Source organism: Pavona decussata, unplaced genomic scaffold, assembly GCF_977016875.1.
Source record: "Pavona decussata unplaced genomic scaffold, jaPavDecu1.1 SCAFFOLD_51, whole genome shotgun sequence".
In the NCBI taxonomy this organism is placed as follows: domain Eukaryota; kingdom Metazoa; phylum Cnidaria; class Anthozoa; order Scleractinia; family Agariciidae; genus Pavona; species Pavona decussata.
The window spans coordinates 6,016,416-6,041,500 of NW_028145473.1; the positions used below are offsets into that span (position 1 = coordinate 6,016,416).

Sequence of the window (25,085 nt, forward strand, 5' to 3'; positions counted from 1 at the left end):
GAGCGATGGAGCGGAAAGGAAACGCAAGACTGCTCCAAAACTTTGTACAGGTTTTCAGGTTTTCAACGTAAAAGATGTTCATACATTCAAACTCTTTAATGCAGATAAAATGAATCATCTTATGAAGAAACTGTCCATTTGGGAATTGGCTGAAAAGAAAACAGGCAGACAGAAAGATGAGGATTCCCTCCCTCGTTTACTTTCATTTCATTTCTGGTTGCAACTTTTTCACATTCTTTACTTGGGAACCTACATGTGCTTGAGAAAATGTGACGTCTGAGATTAACCCTTTTTAAAAGCCCTGACAGTGATCAGAATCGAATTTCTCCTTGTAATATTAATGGTTATTCAGCCCCCGAGTTCATGAGAATTGAGGATATGATCACCCAAGGTGAATTTTCTTGATACTTTTATAACGTCTCCCCAGTACTTTTATAAGGAAAGTATGAGGACAAGATAGGAGAATTTTGTCTTTGATATAAGGGGTTAAAGGGTTAAATGGAATTCTATGAGCAGCATTGGATGTCACACTATATCAGTCTGTTCATCGCTCGAATGGTGTCCAAGTTATTTGCTGTTAGTCTACAACAACAGTCACTGTTGTTTCTGAGTTTAAAATGTGGTTATTTAACGTAATAAACCAAAGAAAGGACAAACAGTAAAGAAACAGGTCAGGTATAAGTTGTTTTTCAAATTTTATTGCACGAGATGATTAAATAGTAAAAAGGACTTCGAGTCCTACCTGTGGTATTTATGCCTGAGTGAAAGAGTTAGCTGCTCAACTCCTCAAATGGTAGAATGCTTAAAAAATTACTTAGGGACGGTGCCTATTAATACAGGGATATGTTTTGCGCGGTTTAAAACTATGCGGAGAAAGCAGAACTTAACAAGTGCTCTTGGTATCCAAAAAGAAAATTAGGGGTAACCGTGCATTTTTCAGAGATAATAAAGCTTCAATTGGGGAAAAAATGCCATACATTGCTTTGTATTTTACTGCATTCTAGAATGATTGTCGCTTTATTATCTCACAAAAATGCCCGCTACCCTCAATTTTCTTTCTGGATTCCAATAGCCCATACTAAGATCTGCTTTTACTACATAGTCATAAACCACACAAAAATACCTCTGTATTAGAAGGCACCGTCCTTAATTGAGAGTAAAAATGTGCTAGAAGACTTAGTGCTTAAAGGCAAAGTCCACTCCAACAACAAATTGATCTTAAATCCTAGGAAATAATATCTACGTTCTAAATTCTATTTTGAAAAGTGGAAAGAGTGTGCTAAAAATTACATTTGATTATCGTCGCTTTTAAGTTTTCCCGGGCGCCGCCATTTTGGATATTAGGAGAGACTTTCAGGACGACGCCGTGGTCAGATCCGCGAAAGACCTGGGTCTGACGTCGTTGCTCTCCCGCCAAATTTTAATTTGTTAAGCACGGATGCTGTTTGGACAGGACGCGTCCATTCTCAGTTCCTGATACACTTTTGTATCTGTTGTGTTATGGCCAGTTTTAAAGAGTTTCATCAGATCCTTCTTCTCTACGACGATGCTGATCTTATTACTGATGAGGATTTCATAATCTTGTACGAGTTGTTTTCTTTACGAAATCCGGTTTTTGCTTTATATGATTTGTACGATCGCTTTCACTTGGATAACATGAACGACGACGAAATAGTGACATAGGTTTCCATTTATTACTCTGCTTTTAAAATGATAAAGTGCGCTCGGTGCAATATGTCAGTTGTTCTCATTCGCAGATAAATTATTTCATTCTACTTACGATTTGAGGGGAGGTTTGCTCGTCACACCTTGCTCAGTGGCCATATCTATCTTCTAAAAACTGTTTCAAAAATGCAGAAACTGCTCTTCAACTAAACTTAAGATATAATTGAGCATCGATTGAAATCGTATGAACCAAAAACAAAAGTAAAAAACCTACAAAAGCAATGAAATCTCATAAATCACTCGCATTTCACTACGCCGTCAAATTCTTCAAACTCACGTCGCCGCCGGCAAGAGGACGTCGTTTGTCAGGGGTATGTCATGCGCAATGGACCTAGTCCCAGTCTCAACCGCTCATTGACGGCGGCGTCGTCTTGAAAAGTCCTCGTGCTTAAGTCCCCTATCATGACGTCATGCGGTTGCCGCTATTGTCAGTAAGCATAACTTCTTTTCTGTGAAACAATTGGGCAACCGTATGACATCATGAAATCGAACTTGGCGGTGTCCCAGGAAATTTGAAAGCGAAAGTAGGCAATAATCAAATCCTGCTTTGTCCGACACGGAAATATTACCCCATGTTTTACAACGAATTTGAAATTAGATTGTATTTTCAACGATTTAATGTTAATTTATGCCGAGAGTGGAGGTTCTTTTAAGGACGGCTCGTTAAAGTGTAGACATTTGGAAGTCAATTGTCTACATCAAACACAACAAAGTCAATGAAATAACGTGTCCAGTTAAGAAAAAGTTATATTTCATTATGATACAAAAAACCAGAAAGCTAGAAGCTGTTTCACACCTTATTAAATCACTGCGAAAACAACCGCACCCGTTCAAATAGGTATACAAAAACACTGGTCAAGATTTGAAACCTGGACTTGGAACGAACTTAACAAGGGAAAGATTCTTAAAAAGCTGTTTGTAAAGTATCCAATAACGAACAACGCAATACAAAACATAATGCTAGGTAGCTTCCAAGTTACTCGTGACATTTATACTTAGGATTTTGTTCCGCACCAACTTGGATCACATATTCAAGGTTGGCTCTGGGATGTGGTGCGATGATTCAAGTAACCTTCCACAAAAATATTGCAAGAGATTACAGCTAATAATCCATCATTGTTGAGATGACAACTTGTACCAGCATCTGAATCATCCTTTTTCATTTTGAATCTGGAAAAAGGAGGCCTGGTGACAAAAATCAACGAAAAAAACGACTAAGCAGAAACAAAAATCATAATATTAAACAATTGCGCACTGGGAATCACAACACGCAATCAGTGCAATGTGGTTATGGATTGAACGGGTCGTTCAACACTGTTGAAAGCGTAAAAAATTGTTGAAAGCTTGTCAAAGGTGTGTTGAATCAATTTAAATTGGTTTAAACTTTCATTCAACATCGATTCACATTTTCTTTGTTCTTGAAAATGTTGAATGGCGTTGAAACCGTTTGAACACACCGTTCATCCAACATTTGTCCAACATCCTTTCAACGTTTGTTGAACGGATGTTGGGCAAATATTGAAACCGTTTAAACGGGCCTTAAGAGGCCAGACAAAGGAAATACCTTGAGTGTGGTGAACATGTGACCTTGTTCTCCTATGTGCACGTGACTGTCCACCATGTCATCAATGAAATGAATCTCTGATCCCAGGTGAGGGATTCTACATCAGCAGCAAATAAGAAAATGGCAACGTGAATAATGTGACAATCCCAGACATACCAATTATTTCACCTTCGTTCATCATGATAATAAGATCGCTAAAAGCTACTTCCTGCCAGCTGGGCACCAAAGCCGCCATTTACACAAGCATTCGTATAAAGTACCGGAGTGCTCAACAAATTACCAATTTTCCTTTTTCCCCAAAACAATAAGGAAATGGAACACCTTGCCACTGGGCCGGATTCTGTTTTGTCTTTTCAATATAAACAGGAAAAATCGATCTTGATGTAGATGTTGTTTCTTAAATTATTGCAATGACTGCTGACATGTCAGAATCTTCTGAATAGAAGGAGACATGTATATGGAAAGAAAGAAAGAACGAAAGAACGAAAGAACGAAAGAACGAAAGAAAGAAAGAAAGAAAGAACGAAAGAAAGAAAGAAAGAAAGAAAGAAAGAAAGAAAGAAAGAAAGAAAGAAAGAAAGAACGAAAGAAAGAAAGAAAGAACGAACGAAAGAAAGAAAGAAAGAAAGAGAGAGAGAAAGAAAGAAAGAAAGAAGAAAGAAAGAAAGAAAGAAAGAAAGAAAGAAAGAAGAAAGAAAGAAAGAAAGAAAGAAAGAAAGAAAGAAAGAAAGAAAGAAAGAAAGAAAGAAAGAAAGAAAGAAAGAAAGAAAGAAAGAAAGAAAGAAAGAAAGAAAGAAAGAAAGAAAGAAAGAAAGAAAGAAAGAAAGAAAGAAAGAAAGAAAGAAAGAAAGAAAGAAAGAAAGAAAGAAAGAAAGTCACATCAAGGCAACACAGCTATGTCTTAATATTGAGCCATTCAACCATGGAATTGCTAGGTACATGAGCCAGCAAGGTGTACAACACAGAGTTGGCTGTGAGGCAATGTAAGACAAGAGGAATTGGTTTAAAAAGCTTGGGAATGAAGCGTTGTCAGGGATCTTAAGCAACCAACACGTTAACACAACGCAAATTTCAAAGCTAAATTTTTGTCTGTGGCCTCACCTACAGTAGCCATGCACTAGAGTAATTTTAAGCCTGGTATTGTCGCGGCACAAGCGTTTGAAAAGCTACAGGGTGGAGAGGGTGGAGGCGTTGGCTTGAATGACCGCCTGCTTTGAATGAGTCTCTCTAGTACAGGCTCAAACAAAATCACGCTCTTAACATTACCCAAGCGCCTGTTTTATAGGCTACACCTGATTGGGGTGAAAACACATCAAACGAAAACAAAGGACTTTTTCTAGTAGCAGTTCATAACGGCTAAGAAGTCAACGTTCTGATTGCTTAAGGTGCCACAGGCCGGCAGACGGAAACAGAATGATATAATACTGAACACATTGATTGGTCACAGTTTAATTGTGCAGTTCCAGAAAAACTTCATACCCACCCCATGGAAGGTCATTGGAAATCCCTAAGGGGAGGGGGGTCTTCGAAAACCGAAATTTTAGAAGCAATGTATGAAGCTAAACTGGAATTTCCGGGGGGAAGCGGGTAGCAAAACAAAACAACCTTCCGTGGGGGAGTGTGGATATTTTCTGGAACTGCACATTACTAAAATTTGTAAATACCTTGCTCTGATGACAACAAACTGAAAGACTGGGAACAAATCGTCAAGAGAGACTAGCTTCTTCTCTCCTTGCCAGAATGAACTGACTTCCTAAAGAATATAATCAAGCAACAAGCAAAGAAATCGCAGAACTGTCTTTAATGCTCGAAACTCTGAGTAACCATAAACAAAGTTTCTACAAACTTAAAAGTTTCAATAAACAAAACCTACCTCGTTTATTTTCTCAAAAGTAGTTTTAAGAACTTCAAGCTTTTCCATCGGACTGAACTTTGTGCTGCAAGAATATAAAAACATCATCAGTACCACGAGTGATGAGAACAAAAAACTTTTAGTACAAAATGCTGTTCTAAATATTGTTTATTTAATTTCTTGTACAGTAAATTCTATAATTTGTTCTGTTAAAAATGTTGTGAAGTTTATTTAAATTCCTGGTATTCAGGTTATGAACTTGATTGCTTACATGGCATTATGCAAGTTATGTTGTCAATTTGACTCAAAAGAAATTTGTAATAAGACACAAGGGGCCACTCAAAGCAAGCTGGTTGTTTCCAAGAGTTGTTCATTCAGGGAGGTTCAACTGTATATAGACAAATCATGAAAGTAAAGAAGGATTGTAATACCTAACTTGCTGAAGGCATTCCACAGCACTGACGTAATGCTCAGCTTCTCGGTTTTCCAGCTTCACCTAAAATGACAACACCCAACACCAAATGATAGTGAGAACTTCTCTATGAAGTTAGATCAGTGACTGAACTGGTCGTTCTACTCGTCGATCCGTTATTCGGGTTCGTCTTGTCGTGTATTGAGTTCGTCTCAGTCGAAACGTCACGATCTACATCTTAAGTGACTACATCATGAGACAAACCATTATTGTATTTATTATATTCTACCACGATGACCAATCATCCCTTGCATGATGATTTAAAAGAGGTATTCGTCATATTTCCAATGCATGAAATTTGTGCTCACTATTTCAGAGTGACATGTTCTAATCCTCGAGCATCCTGTCCATTTTACCAACATATGGTGACTTATGGCCCAATAAATTTCTAAAAAAATATTAAAAGTTTTGATAAACAAGCACATTATACCTCATTCATCCGACTTCCAACATCTTGTTCTTTAGTGAGCCAGAAGTGCCTGGTGAGCACAATTTTTTATAGATTAGAGTTAACAATACACACAAACTCAAATACGATCTACGATTGGAGGAGAACGTGTCACAAGCCATGGGTCAAAACTCACTAACTCCCTCCCACTGACACTTAAAAGATGTTTATCATCATCATCATCATCATCATCATCATCATCATCATCATTATCATCACCAAAGAAATTAGTGATAAATAAACAGCAATCTGCAACATTCATCAGAGCTATCCCGCCTACCTTTGCATGCCCACATACGTCATTAGTGCCCAGTCCGATCGCTTGTTTAGAAGCTGAATTTGTTCCCAATAAGCACTGTCTGCACGCTCATTGTCCAAGGCATACAGTGTGAAAAGTGGCGGGTAGAGCCTGGGGAAGAGCAGGGGGTGGAGCAGCATGCTACTGGTCCAGCTCTCTTCTATGCTGTGATTGGCTATACCGGATACTGTGTCTGTTGCTAAGTGAACATACTCCTCATTGGGGAGCTCAGGAAACAGAAGTCTGTGGACAAAAGGGACTTGGGTATAAGAATCAAACAACTGTAACATAAGAGTAATAACCTTCCTACACTATGTTGGAACAATATTAAATATCTCACCAAAGTATACACCTTTTCACGAGTTTTACGAACATTGAAAGTTGAAAATTATTTGTTAGTTACATCATTCATATATTTGAAGATCACCCCATTATAAACATTACTAAATACACAAAATGTCAGAACTGTTAGCAATCTTCTCGTTTGCATAATTTCATTTTGATCAGAAAGATATGTTACCCACCGGCCGGGAGGTCCTTATTGGGACTTAAGTACGGTCGGAATTGTGAAAAGGTCTATGTCGTAACAATTTTACCATTTTACTGTAGCTCACTGCACAATGCTGTATACAATTCTCACTCGGAGTTTAATGTTGTAACAATATTAACATCTGTCTACACAATGTTGTAACAATTAGCATTTCTCTGCTCAATGTTGTAACTAGAAGAAATGATGTAATAGTACTAGAAATACGTGACTTGCAAAACTTTGCGAAGCTAGGGCTGGGTGGACAGATGATTCGAAGTGATGTTGTCTTTTGGCTTTGCTCTGTGGTTTCCTGATGTCTCCTTCTTCGCTGCTCGCGCTGAGTTTCGTTGTTTAATCTCCCTCGGTGAATCTGTCCCTTCTGCGTCCTCCTGTGGTTCATTTGCTTCACAATTAGGTCGCCTTTCACCAATAGTAAACATGTTTCACTGCTCGATGAATAAACACGTTCAGCCCTCAATGAATAAACATGAGTTGCGTCTGACGCCAGCCCGTCTTCCAACCTGTTGCAGCCTTGCAACCTTCCCTTTGTCTGACGTCATTCAAACTTCGTTTGAACTGTTGCCAGGCAACAGCACGGACACCTTCAACGTTTCGCTCGAATTCATGCGGCTTAGCTCCGGCCCGACAAATTTATTAACCTCGCTTCGCGAGGAATTAACTTATCACTGTACGATATTGCAACAAGAATACCTTACCGCACAATGTTGTATACTCTGATGACAAATGACTTGGCCTCAGCAACAGCATGAGGCAGAAGCCTTCTGTGAGTTCCCATCCCAACAAAGCTGGCTCTGAAAACATCAACCAAGCCATTCACAAGCTGCCCTAAGGGATGCTGCTTCACATCAAACGCCTGAAACAGAAAGCTCATTACTTGTTACTGCAACCCAAATAAATAGGAAGAACTCAGTTTTCATTAAGCATTTAATATTGTAGTTTACCACATGGTCTTGGACGAAAATGGACTACTAATATAACAAAGCTTTCTCAAAGAGAAATTTAAGGAACAAAATGAAATTCGAGTTGGCAGCGAGAAAACCAACTGCACAGATGTGTACAAGGATAATTGTTTTCCACTGGGTAACAGAAGGTTTGAGGGGTTTGAGACAGCACTCAGTTAGAGTCTACTTTATTGAACTCCTCAAAGCGTATATGGGAGACTTTTTTTGTTGCTCCATCAAATCTTCATGTTCATCTCGAAAATTCTCCTATTACGTTTTCTTCCTCGGGTTTGAAACGTATAAGAACGTGAAATTTCATTTCCGTTTGTGATAAAATAGGGAACTTAAACAACGACGACAGCGACGGCAACGAGAACACCACAATGTTCTTATACATTTCTTTACCGTCATCAGCAAAACAACATCTAGAAATGACCAAATGCAAGGTTTTGTGGAGAACGTGACCACACGACGGTGAAATCGTTATTCTTCTTCCTTATGCCGCTCCTCTCAATTTAGTTTCCGGATACTTCGCCCACATTTTAAGTCAAACGAACTGGAATAATCGTGAAGTAGTAGAAGCAACGTGAACTTATATTTTCAAGTGACGTTTTCGTTGCCGTTGCCGTCGTCGTTGCTTAAGTTCACTACTACCACGCAAGAACGAAGAATAGGTTCGTACTCTTTTTCAGAAACATATTTTCAGAACTTTTCCAGGCCTCAAAAAGCTTTTTGACAGGACCCATAATACAAGTTTTTGGATCTTTCCATTTGGCTGCTCAGCAATGTCTTTTATGACTTGAGTTTACAGATTTCCAGGATTTTCCTGGACCTCCTACCATTTTCAAGGACTTTCCAGCCCTGGAAAATGCTAGAGTAAAATTCAAGTACTTTCCGGGATTCCCAGGATCCGTACCAACCCTGTATGACATCAACACAGGATCGCTAGTTAGGCGGTTTCTCTATTCCTCAGTTATTTTTCATGTGCGGAGGAAGAAAACTGTGTGGTGAAAATCATTGAGGAGATTTTTTTATTTTTATGTACCATTGATAGGAGATATATTGAAACCAGGGAGGAAAATTTGTATGCCAATGTTGAGGTGTGCACAGTTAGATAACTCTTAGAAGGTACAACAAAACTATGCGTTCAATACCTTTGAAAGATAAGTTTGTATAGTGTGCAAGTCAGTGCACACACGCGCAGTTTGCTCTATGTCACTGTTGACATTCAACAACTCTTGTGTTACTTCCTGTTCACTGCGTGACAGTTTAGAGTCACGCGAACTCATCACGGTATCATTTATGGACTGCCATACAACTTTGTGCTCTGCATCACGATCACCATGACAACCAAGAGCCTGGCGGCACTGCGAAAACAATGATATCCATTTCTTCTCAGGCCGGATTACATATTTGTTGTCTGCCTGCGTAGATCTGAAAGACAAATTCATAATAAGTCTACAAAATTGAAGTTATTTTGATCTGAGAGTTCGCAAGTTGAAGGGCTCAGGAATTATAACTGATTTCGCAGATTTTGCAGGGGCGGATGACATCATCACCAACTTGGTAATCTTTGATTGTTACTAGTCTTTAGTGCTTTTTGTTATTTTTGGTCATATTTGTTGGATATTTTGCAAGCAGTCTTCACTTCCTTCAGGAAACGTTGCTGTAATGTTTTATCCCCTGCTCTGCGCCTCATTTTGTGAAGAAAACATACAATTTGCCATAATCATGGGATTTTGATACAAATGAACCACAGAAAGGCAAAAATATCTTTATATGCAAAAAATCCAGCAAATCTGAGTCAGTAAATACAACAAAAAGCGATCTTAAAAGCACTATAGGTTTGCTATGCCCGGAGCCTTTCAATTGTAGGTTGAATGATTTAGCTTCATACTGTTTGCTTGGAGCATTAGCATTGAATGCTAGAGACCAAACCAGCCTCACAAACCCGAGGATAAATAAAGTGAATTTTTTTTTATTATTTTGCCCACTATCAAAAGTGTTTTTAAAACATGTTTGTGAACAACAGATCTCAGAGCACTCGGATTTCCTTGCTCTTGGCATCCAAAAAGGAAACGGGGGGTAATCACGCATTTTTCAGAGATAATAAAGCTTCCATTTAAAAACAAAACGCCATATATTGCTTTGTACTTTACTGCTTTGCTGAATAATTGTTACTTAATTATCTCAAAAAATGCCCCGCTACACTCAATTTTCTCTTTTGATTCCAATAGCCTATACTAAAATCTTCTTTTCCTGCAAAGTCATTAACTGTGCAAAAGTCCTTTGGTATTAGCAGGCACCATCCTTAACCCAATTTACTTGTGTGTAATCTACAGGCCCAGGTTTAATGCATCAAGTGCAACATACCTTGGTGATCTGGTGGTTGTGCCAGTTGCTTCCAGCTTGTGAAATATGCCATTAACACGAATGCCTTCTCCCCACTGACCAGTAAATGCACCCTCTATGAAATCACCATTTGGCATTGTTAGAGTCCCCTGAAAACAGACCAACATCAGAAACATTCAGGGTACTAACAAATGCCACTTTTAGCTTGAAAGGCTGTTAAGGGTTGGACTACAGTCTGAAGTGATTGATTTCTAGGGAGTGAGGGTTAAAAAAAGGCAGACCGAGAGAGACCTGGCGTACAACCGCAGAGAAAGAGAGGACGGCTTTGGCTTTTGCGTCGTGGAGTGAAGCGGCAGTGTTTGCACGTGACCGTCAGGCATGGGAAGAAGAATTTCCGGCCCATTTCCCCCTTTGGAGTCAGGGAAATTAGTCAAGTAAATCAAGCCCTAATAGAAGCTAACTTTCCCAATAGACTGTATTAATAACTTGTAAAATATCAGTCAGTGTAAAGAAGAGGACAAAAGGCTCAGGTGAACTGGAAATACACTAGAGAGAAAAAATACTTAAATTAACGACACACAATACAATGCAGTATGATTAGTGACAACTCCCCATAGCTTTTCAATGACAGTGACTTAAAAAACCAAAACCTAAAAATAAAACTGTTTTAGGTCTTGGATAGTATTGTGTTTGTTCGACTGCAAAAACATATGACATGTTTCTCTTTATCAAAAGTAATGTTTTGCAGTGAAACATGTTTTGGAAGACCCAGTAATGTATTGCGGCCATGTAACTGGTAGGATCTTTGCCAATCGGCATTTCATACAGTGTGGCCATGGACTGGCCTAGGAATTAAAGCCAGTAGTCAGAGAGGTTGAGATCAATCTAAGGCCTCTAGAATACAAATGGAGGGGGACAAGGGAAGAGGTACTGTGCTTGGAGGGTAGGAACTGGGGAGGGGTACAAACTGGAAAGAAATGGCATAAGGAAGAGAGCAGCAAGTGATAGAAACAAGAAAACATTTACAATGCTTAGTCATACAAAAACATAAAAGCGCACAAAGGCAGGAACCACCAAAGTATAGGGAGTATGGGATAAGTTCAGATCCCATCACCAACCTTGCCAGACAACGAGCATTCTCCAATAAACTCTCCTTCGTACTTGGTATTATCATCACACAACAGGACACCATGACCCTGAAGAAAACGATAAAAAGAAATAACATGAACAACATTGACAGAGCAAGGGTAGTTAACAAAAGGTAAAGTGTAGTCACATCCTGAACCAGTGACGTGACGAATAAGTTGTTCAACATCTCTATTGTTTACTACAATCGCGGACAATACGTGTTAAGAAAACTGTGAATTTTGCGAAAATATTTCAATCTACCTTGAAGAAAACCCAGCCCGGAGAGTAACAAACCTTCACTCCCTCCTCCTACTAACTCAATGTGCATTTGAAGGCCGGACAATGAACAAGCCTTTTTTTTTTTTCAGCAGCAGAGCAACATTGGTGAGGGGGAGGCAGACTGTGTTGTTGATGTATCATTGTAGCGGTGGAATTTGGAGATAGACTAAAAGATTTGTTTTGTCCACGATTGTGGTTTCTTTACCACCTACAGGCACATACCATAAGTTTGTTGTCTTTAAAAGTGCCTTGATTGTAGATACCATCAAGTGTGACAAGCAGTCCAGGGCCATGACGACAATCTGCTTCCCACATTCCCATGTACTTCTCACCTCTATGAAAAATTAAAAATATTGTGTAAACACAAATTGAAAAACAGATTGGCTTCAAACTGAAAGTCGAAAGTAATCCTGTGTTTGCCTTCAATTGGTACTTCTTTGTGACCAAGTTAACATCTGCTAGCTAAGGTGTCCTGTCCATTCAGCAGTCTTTTTGTTAGAGCAGCCAACAGTCCAGTTAAGAAGTGCAAACTCAGATAGCACGTCACTGATACAATGTAGCATAGTGCGCTAGTCCTCAAGAATTTCGTAATGATTTAGTGGCAATTATAGTGGTTTTCTTTAGTGTTTGGTAGTGGACCTGTTCTCCCCTCCCCTCCCACCCCTCCCCCTGTTTTTCCTTTCCACTGACAGGCGCCTGGAATGGGGGCTCATGGCTGGGTTGCAGGAGATTTACCAACCATGGGGTGGTATTCTATCTAGGGGCTGGCTGGCCATGATGGAAGCCCCTCAATTTCCCAGGCACCCACCTTCCACTTATTAAGTAAGGGAATTGGTTAAACTACAATACAAACGTTAAACCATAACCAATCATAACATTTCACAACTCAAGTTTTCCTCCACTTATTGCCATTTACTTAACTGTACTTGCTTCAAGCTTTGACCGGTAAATTGTAATACTCTTCAGTGTATGTGGTCACTGATTGCAGGTACTTGTTATAATTATCAAAAATAAAATGGGATATTTTCTACAGTTAATGACTGGTCTCTTTCCTTGTGCAGCACCATGCTAAAAGTTGAATAAATATATGTAAATGAACAAGTGTGAGTTCCATATTGGGCAAATAATGGAGTTCCTTTTTTTGGCAAGAAAAAATTGGACAATACCAATATCTTCCCAATATGGGCTGAACAAGCTACAGTAGTTCAGTAAGGTTTTTTATAACAGACTTACCCACTCTAGTCCATGCAAAACTTGTTTATGTTCAAACAGTGCGAGAAAAAGTACAAGGAAGTAAAAACTCTGACACGACGATTTGAATGGTTCTTACTTCATAAGCTAACTTAAAACATTTTTTTTGCTTTTTTTTTTGTCAAAATTCAAGCACTCTATTCTTTTCAAATGTACATTTTAACGCAAGGGGTCCATCTTAACAGTCCATATAGGAAAATTCGGACCACTCAGGGAGCCAATCAGAATGCTCCCTTTCAGCGTGGACCAGTTTAGCTATATAATAACCAATCAAAACACCTGCTACACTATACTGCACAGCTACAGGTAGCCACGTTGTTACCTTAGGATGTCATCTAGCACTCCATATCCAGACCTCTTGTCATTAGACCATTCCCCAATATACACTGTTGCTCCAGAGGAAGACATGGTACCACACTTCATAGTGCCATGACCACAACGCTTGCTGTCACGCCAGTGACCTTTATACACATCACCATCATAATACCTACAAACACAGGAGAAAGTGAAAAATGATACAGTGAAACCTCTATTAAGCAGACATCCTCGGGACCTTCCCAAGAGTCCGCTTAATAGAGGGTGTCCGCTTAATAGAGGTTTGTAAAAAATTGCGCAATGTTTGTTAATGATTAACATTCAACGGCTACTCTGTACTGTGATAAAGTTCCATTTCCTTAAGGAAGCTATCCAGAGTTAAAGTTCAAAACCTTTCATTACCAATTTTAATTAGTGTTTTAAATGCAAAAACATACAGCAACAGCAAAAACAGTAACGATAATACGCGCGGTACATGGACTCTTTCAGTGCTTGTATAAATTACTTATTTCTTAAAGTAATGTTGGTAGCCATGTTGGTGTCCACCAACATGGCGTCTCATACTAAACTCTGTAATTTTCCGTGGTACATTCTCTCGAATAACTCGATTATGAGATATCGCACAGCCCCGTGGCTTTCACACGTTGTTTATGTATCACTCTTTTACAACATATAAATTTCTTGACTTTTTCTATTAAATGGTTGTCGATTTCATTTTTTACTTGCGTGACGATGTGTGAAGTGAAAACCACCAATTTAATGGTCTTTATTAACCGACTACTTTCAGGACGTAATCCAATACTACACTATAGGCCTTATCACGGTTTTCGACGCCATTTTGACGGGTAGGCAAACAGGCTTGAAATAACAGTGCTTGTATGGAAATCCAATGTCAAATAATTTTCATAAAACATCGCTTCTGAAAAATTCATGAATTGGAAACTTTTGGCACTGGGAAAAGGATTTTAAGAACAAAATTGGAGGGATGTAGCTGTGACAGAAAGCGTCCAGTCGTGTTTTGAACTTTCCATACATTTGTCTGTATAGCGAAACAGCCGTGAACTGCTACTAAAAATAGTTCGCGGGAAAAAATACAGGGAAATGTATGGAAAGTTCAAAACACGACTGGACGTTTTCTGTCACAGCTACATCCCTCCAATTTTTTTCTTCAAATCCTTTTCCTAGTGCCAAAAGTTTCCAATTCATGAATTTTTCAGAAGCGATGTTTTATGAAAATTATTTGACATTGGATTTCCATACAAACACTGTTATTTCAAGCCTGTTTGCCTACCCGTCAAAATGGCGTCGAAAACCGTGATAAGGCCTATTGTCAATTCAGTCCGGTGTCCGCTTAATAGAGGTTTTTAACAATAGAAATTAGCCAAATACAATTTATTTTAGTGTCCGCGTCCGCTTAATAGAGGTGTCCGCTGAATAAGGGTACGTTATAAAGGAAAATATAAGACGTTAATTTCGGGACCCGGCTTAGTGTCCGCTTAATAGAGGGTGTCCGCTTAATTGGGGGTCCGCTTAATAGAGGTTCCACTGTATGTGTTTTTTTTTTAGTAATAATAGCTTTATTGAACATAGACATAACACAATATTACAAGATACAAATATATACGAAATATAAATACAAATACATAATACATAATCAAGCGGAAAACAAGGAATCATTGAATACCGTACAAGAGTAAAGACAAACCAAAAGCAGAGGAGATTATTAGCCTGCGACAGGCTACATCGATTTCTCAGCTTCTAATTGCCTTTTTAAGTCAGTTATGAAAAAGAAAGGGTAGGTTAAATTACATCTTTGATTTTGCAAGTATATAGGAAAGAAGAATGCTACGAATATCAAGCCAAAGTGGAGATGTGGTGGTGTAGTAGTTTAAGCACCTCAAACAATCGGATGATTGAAGATTGGAGGGTCAGCGATTCAAGGCTTGGTTGGTCTCTTCATTGCTGTGTAGTTTGCTTTGACGAGAAACTTTGTTCCACATTGTCTCTAATCATTCAGGTTTATAAATGAGAACCGGTGACATACTGCTGGGGGGGGGGGGGGGGGGGGGGGTAACCATGCGATGGACAAGCATTCTATTCCGGGGTGAGTAGCACTATTCCTAGTCACTTCATGTTGGGTATCCTGCGATGGACTAGCATCCTATCCGGGGGAAGTAGCAATACTCCAAGTTGCTCTATGCTACAGAAACTGGCTTATTAAAGCTCTGACTGTTTGGGCCACTTAGGGACCGTTCATTTTTTATGAGCATGGGGGGGCTGGTGGGATTTAGGGGGGGGGGCCACGAGAAAAAAAATGGCACTAAAGGGGGGGGCTACCAAAAAAAATTGAGTGAAAGAGGGGGGGGGGGTCACCAGCAATAATTGGCTAGTAGGGGAAATTGAAAGTAGCTCAACACAAAAACAGATGAAGAAATTGAATATTATTTCAATTTTATTTAATACGATTTTCCTAACCACTTTTAATTTGTTTTACATACTGAGGTCGAAATCTGCATTTCATATTAACAACAACTGAGGAAATGAAGCATATCTGTTGGAAAAGCAATAATGAATATAAACTGAAGTAGACACCTATGTTTGTACAAGTTCAAATTAATATAAAAACGTAGTAGTAGTAGTAGTAGTAGTAGTTTTCTATTAAGTGGTTATACTCAGAACTATACCAATAGATTGTTTAATGTTCTGTTTAATAGTACTCACTTTTATAAAGACTGTTGATTAGTAAATTATTTGAACCCAGGAGTATCAGTAGACTCAGTAGTATGCCTAGTGTGAACATCCAGATTAGTTTTTAGTAATAGAACTGTTGTTGGTGACTTCAGTTGATGGTAAATCTGAGCCGTAGGCCATCTTCAGAAAAGCTTGTAACTGTCATTTTTAATAGCAGTACTTTAATATCCAGGCGTGTAGGAGGGGGGGTTCGAACGAACCCCCTTTGAAGATCAATAATGGCGGAAGAAAAAGCACAATGAGGAGGTTGAACAACTACATGAGGTGTACCATGCGAGAGAGTAGAATGTCTGCCCTGGTTCTAATGTATATCAAATATGATATGCCTGTCAATCTTGACGAGATAGTCAATTTGTTTGAAGGCCTACACCCGAGAATGATGCAGTTTACCAGCTTGGTGTATGACTATCAGCAGATCGAATAGCTATCAGAACTTGACAGGGCGCGGAATGTACATTGAACTTTCTTGTTTAAGTTGAGACAATTATGCCGCAGAAATGATGTATATAGCTTAAAAAGCTGCTGTAAAACAAATTTGTGATTTGCCTAAAATGGGTCTCAAAATGCAGGAAGTAAGGTTTCTGGGAACCTAGATTTTCAAAAATTTCCGGGGGAGCATGCCCCCGGACCCCCTTAGTAAGAGCGCCTCCGGTGCTCAACAAACACCCCTATCTAACCCTTACCTACGCGCCTGATATCTGTGTGTCCCCTGTTTTTTTTTTCTGTTTAATATGACTCGTAATCGTTGATTGGTATGCTTTGATCCTTATTTTGTTAGTCAGATCTGTACGTGTATTGTTTCTTCTCGAAGGGGAGTAATTACACGTTAAACATTTGCTTGATTATTTTTATACTTCCTCTAAGAATCTAAATGGAAATTTAGCGTTTGCCGTTGCCGTAAACGTGTTGCTATCATAATCTATAACACGTTTTTTTTTTTTAACAAGAGAAATCTTTACCTAAGCAGAGAACGGTAACTTTTTAATAGTACTGTAAAGAAATCACAGTAACAATTACGTTTATCTTTGATATAAACAGTACATAAGCGTTTTGCTAAAGTTAGGAGTATGATTTGTTTCTGGTTGGGCGGGAGGGGGGGGGGGGTCATCAGAAAAAAATAGTTCCTGCTTGGGGGGGCCATGTGGAAAAAAATTGCATGCTAGGGGGGGGGTCATACAGTTTCGTAGTGGCAAGTAACCAAATCCCACCAGCCCCCCCATGCTCATAAAAAATGAACGGTCCCTTAGGCTTGTAGTGTGACTTTTACATCAAGCTTAAGATTGTTTCTTACCTCCTCTGTAAGTAAAATTTGTGCAGAAAGTAACTATTAAATTTCATAGGTGTGCTCTGGAACAATGGAAGTTTGACCACTTGTTGCTTCAATTAACTTGGTGGGTGGCAGAGCAGTCTGCAGGAGTAAATATTAAATGACCAATAAAATCCCACCTCATTTTTCCATAACCTGACATCTTTCCATCCTCCCAATGTCCTTCATACTTTTCTGCAGAATGTTCTGCAAAGTTGGGTGGGAAAATCAGAATGCCTTCACTGCAAAAAAAAAAAAAAAAAAAAATGAAATAGATAAAAAAAATATCTTTGGCAATATCTTTTTTTAAAAAAATTGATATCAGAAATAAGGTTATCACTGTCACTTCCATTTAATTCTAAATTTGTTTGAACACACATTTCTGTTGGAAACTATTCTGACTGTATCTTTAGCCATGCTTTAACAAATTGTAATCCAAAAACTTATAGTAAATTCCACCTCCTTTGCCTCACTTAAAAAAGTCATTGTTAAGTGGACATTTTATGTCCTAAATTCCAGATTTCTAACAAACTGAAGCGATAATAATTTATAATTATTATATATCATGCCCTAACCTTACAACACTAACACAGGTTGAGGCAAATAAAAGTAATCAATATCGTCACATTTCCTTAATCTCAGGTACTGCACTAACAAATAAATACATATGCAGGTTTAATTCCCACAAACCTCAACTCCCTAGTATGTAAGCAAAGAAACAAAAATATGCCCCGCATGAAAATGAGATCCATTTGCACTGTCTATAACTTTAAAATGACTTACCCCGAGTGCAAACCATGTTTAAACTCCCCAGTGTAGTGTCGACCATCAGGCCAATGCATCTCTCCACTGAAATCACAGACAAATACTCATTATTTACTAGTAAAAACTCTCCAATTAATATTACAATGGAATTCCATAAATTTTAAACACAAATGCCAATGAGCCATGAAAAAATGCTGCTGTATTGTAAGAATAGGAATAAATTGAAGGGGTTCCCACAAAGGGCTGTATATCACTTTTTTTTTTCTCACTAATTCTTTACATACAGACTTGTTTTTACATGAAAAATGCTGTTCTGTTAGTTACTTTTTTTTTTTTTTTTTACCGAATTGATTTTTTGGCCCAGTTTTTCCTTGAAAATGAAACAAAAAACATCACAAAAAAAACCAAAGAGCAACATTTTTCATGTCCAAACAAGTCCATATATGCAAAGAATTACTGAGATCCTGCAAATAAAAAAAATTAAACCAAAAAACTGATGTACGCCGCTTTAGTGGAAATCGCGGCCCCTCAATTATCAATTCCTTGAGTCTTTTCTAAGGGTAATAATGTGGGAAGAGAATAAATGAGAATGATGTATTATTCAGTGATGACACAAGCATACTCGGAAAAAGGAAATCTGTGTGCTCCTGTCAGGAGTCGAACGTAAGACCTCCCGATTACTAGTTCTACTAGTAAATGGTGTTCATTATCAGGGGTTAAGTAAGGGTTAATGAACAAACTTACTGTCCATGAGGCTTTCCCTGTAGCCACATTCCATGGTAGGTTGCTCCACAGTATGCAGGGTCATGTTCATAAGTGTAGGAAGCTTCACGAGCTACAGCTGGCAGCAGACTTCCAGTCTTTGGGTTAAGGGACTCTGCTCCAAGACTGTTAAAGCATGCAAAAAAATAATAATAAATAAAATAATTAACGTCACTATTCTGCATATTCTGAATATCACTTGGGAAAGCAAATACACTTGGTAACACTCTTAAGACAAAGTCAACAGACACCAAGATGGTTAAATTGGAGGGAAACAGCCTTGTGGCAAATTAATACATAACAACTTCAGGTTATACATACAAAACAAAAAATTAATGATCCACAAGGTGGCTCTTCTCTGTTTATAATTACCAAGTTACATCTGCATGTATTTAAAGTAACGTAACTAAAAGCTTGTGACCGACTGCAGTGCAGTTGGCTGATGATAATGATGATGATGATGATGATGATGATGATGATGATGATGATGAACTACATGTACATTAAATACACTAAAAAATTATTAAAAACTGGATCACTGTATAATGCAATTTCAGGGATTTGATTGGCTTAGAGGCCATGGTATATGTCATATTTAGCAATTATTCCACGAGCGCGCGTTGGATATGAGATGATAGATAGCCAACGAGGCACGTAGCGCCAAGTTGGCTATACAGGCTGTAATCATCTCATATCCAACAAGCGCAAGTGGAATAGTTGTTTTATTAAAAACAATCAAGAAATATTGCTAGATCTTACTGATTTTGCTGTGCAAGAATAACCAGCAGACAATTTAATGGTCGCCATTTCTCGGCCATGGTATAATGGCTCATATACCATGGCCGCTAAGCCAATCAAATCCCTCGAATTGCATTATCCAATGATTCAGTTTTTAATAAGAGCCATATATACCACGTCTGAGAAATATGGTGACCATTAAATTGTCTTCTGGTTGTTGTTGCCAACCAAAATCAGCAAGATCTAGCAATATGTCTTGGTTTGTTTTTGATAAAACAATTATTATGTTATTATACTTGCGTGATATAAATGTCGAGTGCTCCTTAGAAGTGATTCTTTTGATTCACTGCTTCAAAATGGTGAAATTTCCGTTTGAAAACGGCACACTAATGAGTCCACAACATGTTAACAATATGGTGCCAAGTTTAATCTGGTTTTGATAAATAAATCAAATGATGCTTTGACGTCACACAAGTAGGGGTGAGTGGGTCCCCTCCTTCGTGATATAAGCGACAAAAAAGGATTTTGATTGGCCCGCTTTTGTTGAAGACAATCAGACCAATACATCCCGAGTAGGAGAGGGAGAGTTTAATGAATAAATTAATGTACAGATTTGCAGCTACTACGAAGAAAAAAAAAAGAAAAAAAAAGAAATCGACCTGTTTTTAGACAGGGTATGCCCCCTCAGGGCATCCCGTGTAAAAAGGTCCACATAAAACACATCTTGCAAATGCTCTTCTCAAACTTATTTTAAATAATTCAGCAAGAGAAAACAAAAAAAATCACTATACTGTGACCGTGGTTTGGATATGCATGGGGGGAGTATGGATAATTTCTGGAACTGCACATTGCACCCCCTTTTTGTTTTGGCTACTTTAGGCTCAGTTTTTGAGGAAAAAAAGGCCAAAATTTTGAGTCAGCAAGAAAAGCAAAGAAATATTTGTGGGTAAAAAAAGACACTTTGCAACCAAACAAAGAAAAAAACAACTTACAACAACCACAAAAAAGAACAGTCTCACACAATGGGTAGCCCCACATAATTTGCCTGTTAATGCACTAAGCAATCATTAAGTAGTTGCTTGCAAAATATTTTAAACTTATTAAATAACATTAACTCCCACAACAAAATAATTTAATACTTCTATTATAAATACAAAAATTATATCAAATGCAAACCCTCTACACAGTTATCACTTTACAAAATGGTAGCATCATATATTTCAATAAGAGTGTGGCCAATGTGCGAGCCAGCGAGCCAGTGAGCCAATTGTGTGAGCCATGCGAGCCATGCCAGCCAAACGTGCGAGGCATGCAAGCCAAATGTGCGAGCCATGCGAGCCAAACATGCGAGGCATGCAAGGCATGAACAACCCCCAACATAAATGCTAACTGTTAAGCTTACCGGGGAGCTATTTAGGCTAACCTGAGTGCTATTTAGGCTAACGAGAGTGCTTTTTAGGCTAACCTGGCTCGCTGGCTCGCAGATTGTCAAGACCCTTTCAATAAGGCTTCTTGAAGTGATGAAGATGTTTCTTAAAGAAAAATTGAGGATAAGTTTTACTTTTCTTTCATATCACTCAAAAAATTGAATAACAAGCTTAAGGCTGCAATAATTAACCAACTGAAGATTTAAATTAATTAATAAATTAAACTATTTAAATTCTAAAAATCACAACCAGTAGTTGACATACCTGAAAATGGACAAAGAAGTCGTCAAACAAGACAAGCAAGGGTGAAGAGAACCTTGTTCCTTTGGATGGGAACAGACTGTGTACATTACTACTTCTCAGCAACCTTCTGTGACAGTCCTTGAAGGTTTCCTGCATGCCACAAAATGAAAGCACAATTCAAAGTTAATGTGGCATTTTTAAATGTAAGATAATTTAAGTTGAAGAACTACATGTACCTGATTTAGAAACAAATCCTCCATAATGAACTTAGCAAAAACGTACAGTTTCATAGCTAGAGATCTAATTTAAATTCAAGGATTTGAAGGGTTTTGGGCAAGAAAGATGCAAATGTGTTTTTTTGTCTTAAATCACTCTGAAATGCTCCAAATACAGGTAAACTCTATTTTGGCACAGAGACCACTTGTTGTGCAGGAAACTTAGTTGCGCATTTGTTGTTTGTTGTTATTTATTAGCTTATTAGTATTAAATGTAACTTATTGTTTTAATCTGTATTTCGTATTTGTAGTTTTTACTTATAGACACAACCACATCAGCTATGCTGTAATTTTGTCATGTTTAAATAAAAAAAATTAATGCTAATTTATTATTAAAATTATTATTATTGATTAGTTTTTGAGCAAAATGCTAATAAACAAGAATTAAATAGCATATTACTTTTCGAGGAAAAAAAATTGATACCTTTCTCTCGCAAAATCAAATTGCTAAGATTTGAAAATTCGAGACTGACCTTCCGAGATTTTGAAATGCCGCTTGAAAATTCATTCAAATTTTGCGAGTTGTATATCACAGACAAGGCAATAATTTCTAGCGTGTCAAAACAATAGCGGCTTTGAAAATTCGCGGAAAATTCGTTCAAGTTTTGTGTCCTTCGAAATTTTGCTTTTTTGCTACTTTTTGCCAAATTTGGATGAAATTTGTTGAAATTCGCTCTCATTTTTTTTGCACAGTACTGTACTATAGCTACACAAAGGAGATACAGACCCTTGCCTGATTTCTTTTGTTCACTTTGTTTGACTTAGTTCAGTCTCGTATACAAAAGTCTAGGTGTTGGTACTTATTGTTAAAATGAAAAATTGCAATTTCTACAAAGAAAGGAATAGTGTGCAGCCTGCAGTGGTAGCCTGTCAGCCATTCATTTCTTTATAAAAAATCGTTGATTTTGATACATACATGTATATCTCTGAAAATGGTAATTAATGCTATAAGCTGCTCTCGACTGGCAACTTACTGATATCTTTGCTGGACAGTCATCCTAAAACTTCTGAGTACGTTCAGCTTGACTGTTTGCTTGTTCTCATCTTGAGTGATAAACTGTTCCCATCGTTCAGCTTCTTCATGAAGTCATGCACAGTCTAGTGCATTATTCTGCAAATTATACAAAAAAAAAAATGTTTAAACAGTAAGTGAATTATAAATACTTACAGTCAAATAATAAGTTGTACAGCTTAAAGGATTTAGTTTTTCAGAAAACACTGACTTAATTTGGCCACATTTCCCTCAAAACCAAGTGCAACCAGTGAAAAAATTCCAGGAAAAAAAAAACTGACCCAAAATGTAGAACTATTATGTTGTAGTTTAATAATGAAAATGTTTGGTTTAAAATGATTTAAAGCAGTTGAAATTTGATTTCGTTTGCCTTTGGTTCATTACCAATTGAAGGGTTTAATATGCAAAACTATCGTAAGTGACGATTTTGGCTATTTTTTTAAAATGTCATCCAAATGAGCTGAATTTTTGCATGTGGTCTTTGATTTAATAGAAAAAGATTGCCCTGTATTTTTTTTTTCGCGAACTGAAGGAAAATGAAATGAAGGAAAATTGGATCTTCTCATCTAGCTGCTCCGCAATGTCTTTTATTACTTGAGTTTACAGATTTCCAGGATCACCCAGGACCTCCTACATTTCACATATTTGTTATTACACACAGTGAAATGATTTTTGTTTCTGTTTATTTACAAACTCAACATTTACTCTAGAATTTTAAACCCCTACAGTGTAACAACAAAGCCAATATTTTACTACTACATTGTACATGTAACTAAACAACCAAATTAAAACGGTTAATAAAGGATAATTAAAGAGTATTTAATTACCTCTAACAGCTGCTTTAACTTGTCATGCTATGCTCCTGGTTGAACAGTGAATTTAAAATGAAATATTGATGTATAACTTTTGTGCATCATGCAAGCGTGATGAACTGGTCAAGATCTGTTGTAACTTCTTTTCTTAGAATTTGTGAATGAATAGTGTTTCGATGAATTGATTGAATTTTTTGTCACAGCAAGTTGATTGTAAATAGGATTTTAATTGAGGTTTTGTAATAAAGATTTTATTATTATTATTATTATTATTAATTATTATTATTATTATTATTATTATTATTATTATTATTATTATTATTATTATTAGAAGAAGAAATGATTTAGAAATACATGAAACAAGGAATATGAGTGATAGGAACCGACGTTTCGGTGCATCTTGCGCCATTATCAAGGTTACATAATTAATGATAAAAAGCGGTTTGTAAAAAGGCTAAGTTGAAGCGAATTTGCATAACATAGCGGCAAGCTAATTACTTAAATACTTAAGCACAAAGAGAATCGGACTGCACATTCAATGTTGGTTTAAGCTCTTGAATATACAACATTTCATTAACAAGGCAGTCAAATTTGTTCACGCATTTCTTGATTACATTGAAGCGTGCTAAGAAATTGTTTGGAACAGCAGTGTTATGTTCATTGTTCTTGTTTCATTATTATTATTATTATTATTATTATTATTATTATTATTATTATTATTATTATTATTATTATTATTATTATTATTATTATTATTATGACAAGGATGCATCTCTAAACCCAGTCACTGGACGCCTTAATCTGCCTAACTTAACTCTTACCAACACATGGCTGTCTGTGGGATTTCTCTTCATTATGGTAACAAAAAAACCCACAAGAATTTAGAACAAAAATTGATCTTTCAAATCACCACTCTGAATCTCCAAGAAATCAGCCAACGCTTTTCATTCGCCTAATTATTGTTTTCCATGTTACCCAGCTCCCACCAATAATGTAGCTCCACTAATGACTGATATTAAACAAACACAACCCACAATTACATCATTCACTCTGACGAAGGGATAACACTTGGAAAATAACCAAACATAAGACTGGCAGTGGGGGGAGGGGGAGGGTGCTGGGGCAGGACATAGGGTAGGGATTTTGATGGTCATTGCAGTGGCCTGTGGATGGGATTTTGATTGAACTTGCTGTCCCCAGGATAGGACTATTTGAATATCTAGCCATGGTGCAACAATGAGCCTGGGACTGGGGCTAAGGTATCTAAGGTTATAGGTCGTGTGCTACACAAGCGTTAGATGTCTTTGGACCCATGGACACCGAAACAAACAAGGTACATAAATTTACTTCATAGCTAGTGTATGCAAATTGGCATAAAGAAACTAATCCAAATGTCTCCGAATGAAAAGAAGATTTCGTTCAGTTAATTTAATCAGTATTTCCCTTCACGACCAAAATTAAAGGTCAACATAGTTCAGCAGAGCGATCTCACCACATTAAAGGAAACCTCCACTCTCGAAACATGTTAATGTTACATTATTGAAAATACAACTTTCTTTGAAATTTCATTGGAAATCATGGAAATAATATTTCAGTGTCGGAAAAAACATGATTTGATTATTGCCTATTTTCGCTTTTAAATTTCCCACGCGCCGTCATCTTGGATTTCATGACGTAATAAGGTTGCTCAATTGTTTTACACAAAAGAACTTCTGCTGAATAACAAAAGCGGCAACCATTACACGTCATCAAATTCAAAATGGCTGCCCCCAGGAAATTTAAAAGCGGAACTTTTCGATAATCATATCTAATTTTTAAC

At 37.5% G+C, this 25,085-nt stretch overlaps 3 protein-coding genes across 3 annotated transcripts in view; 1 reads left to right on the top strand and 2 right to left on the bottom strand.

Moving 5' to 3' along the window:
* Window positions 1–25,085, top strand: part of LOC146481248 (uncharacterized) — a 115,875-nt gene that overhangs the window by 61,522 nt on the left and 29,268 nt on the right. The window lies entirely within an intron of this gene.
* On the bottom strand, window positions 52–18,966 carry LOC146481253 (alsin-like). The gene is made up of 16 exons (XM_085108914.1): window positions 18,742–18,966; window positions 18,016–18,081; window positions 17,373–17,474; window positions 13,183–13,347; window positions 11,832–11,943; window positions 11,321–11,398; window positions 10,224–10,351; window positions 9,005–9,284; window positions 7,605–7,762; window positions 6,342–6,602; window positions 6,044–6,092; window positions 5,573–5,637; window positions 5,163–5,226; window positions 4,954–5,042; window positions 3,290–3,386; window positions 52–2,910 (listed from the first exon to the last, which is right to left on the bottom strand). Exons 1-16 carry the CDS (start codon window positions 18,942–18,944, stop codon window positions 2,875–2,877), a joined length of 1,953 nt encoding a protein of 650 aa, XP_084965040.1. The 5' UTR covers window positions 18,945–18,966; the 3' UTR covers window positions 52–2,874.
* Window positions 52–25,085, bottom strand: part of LOC146481252 (alsin-like) — a 93,191-nt gene continuing 68,157 nt past the window's right edge. The window contains exon 22 of the transcript XR_014864552.1: window positions 52–223. The gene's annotated coding sequence lies outside the window, so the exon portion shown is untranslated. The remainder of the gene's footprint in view (window positions 224–25,085) is intronic.

Bases quoted from the DNA above. Each gene is read 5' to 3' on its own strand.
- LOC146481253 (XM_085108914.1), bottom strand. From the start codon at position 18,944: ATGCAGAATAGTGACGTTAATTATTTTATTTATTATTATTTTTTTGCA. The intron at 17,475-18,015 runs GTAAGTCATTTT...TTTTTTTTGCAG, and splicing joins AAACATGGTTTGCACTCGGG to TGAAGGCATTCTGATTTTCC. The intron at 13,348-17,372 runs GTGGGATTTTAT...CTGTGTTTGTAG, and splicing joins TCAGGTTATGGAAAAATGAG to GTATTATGATGGTGATGTGT.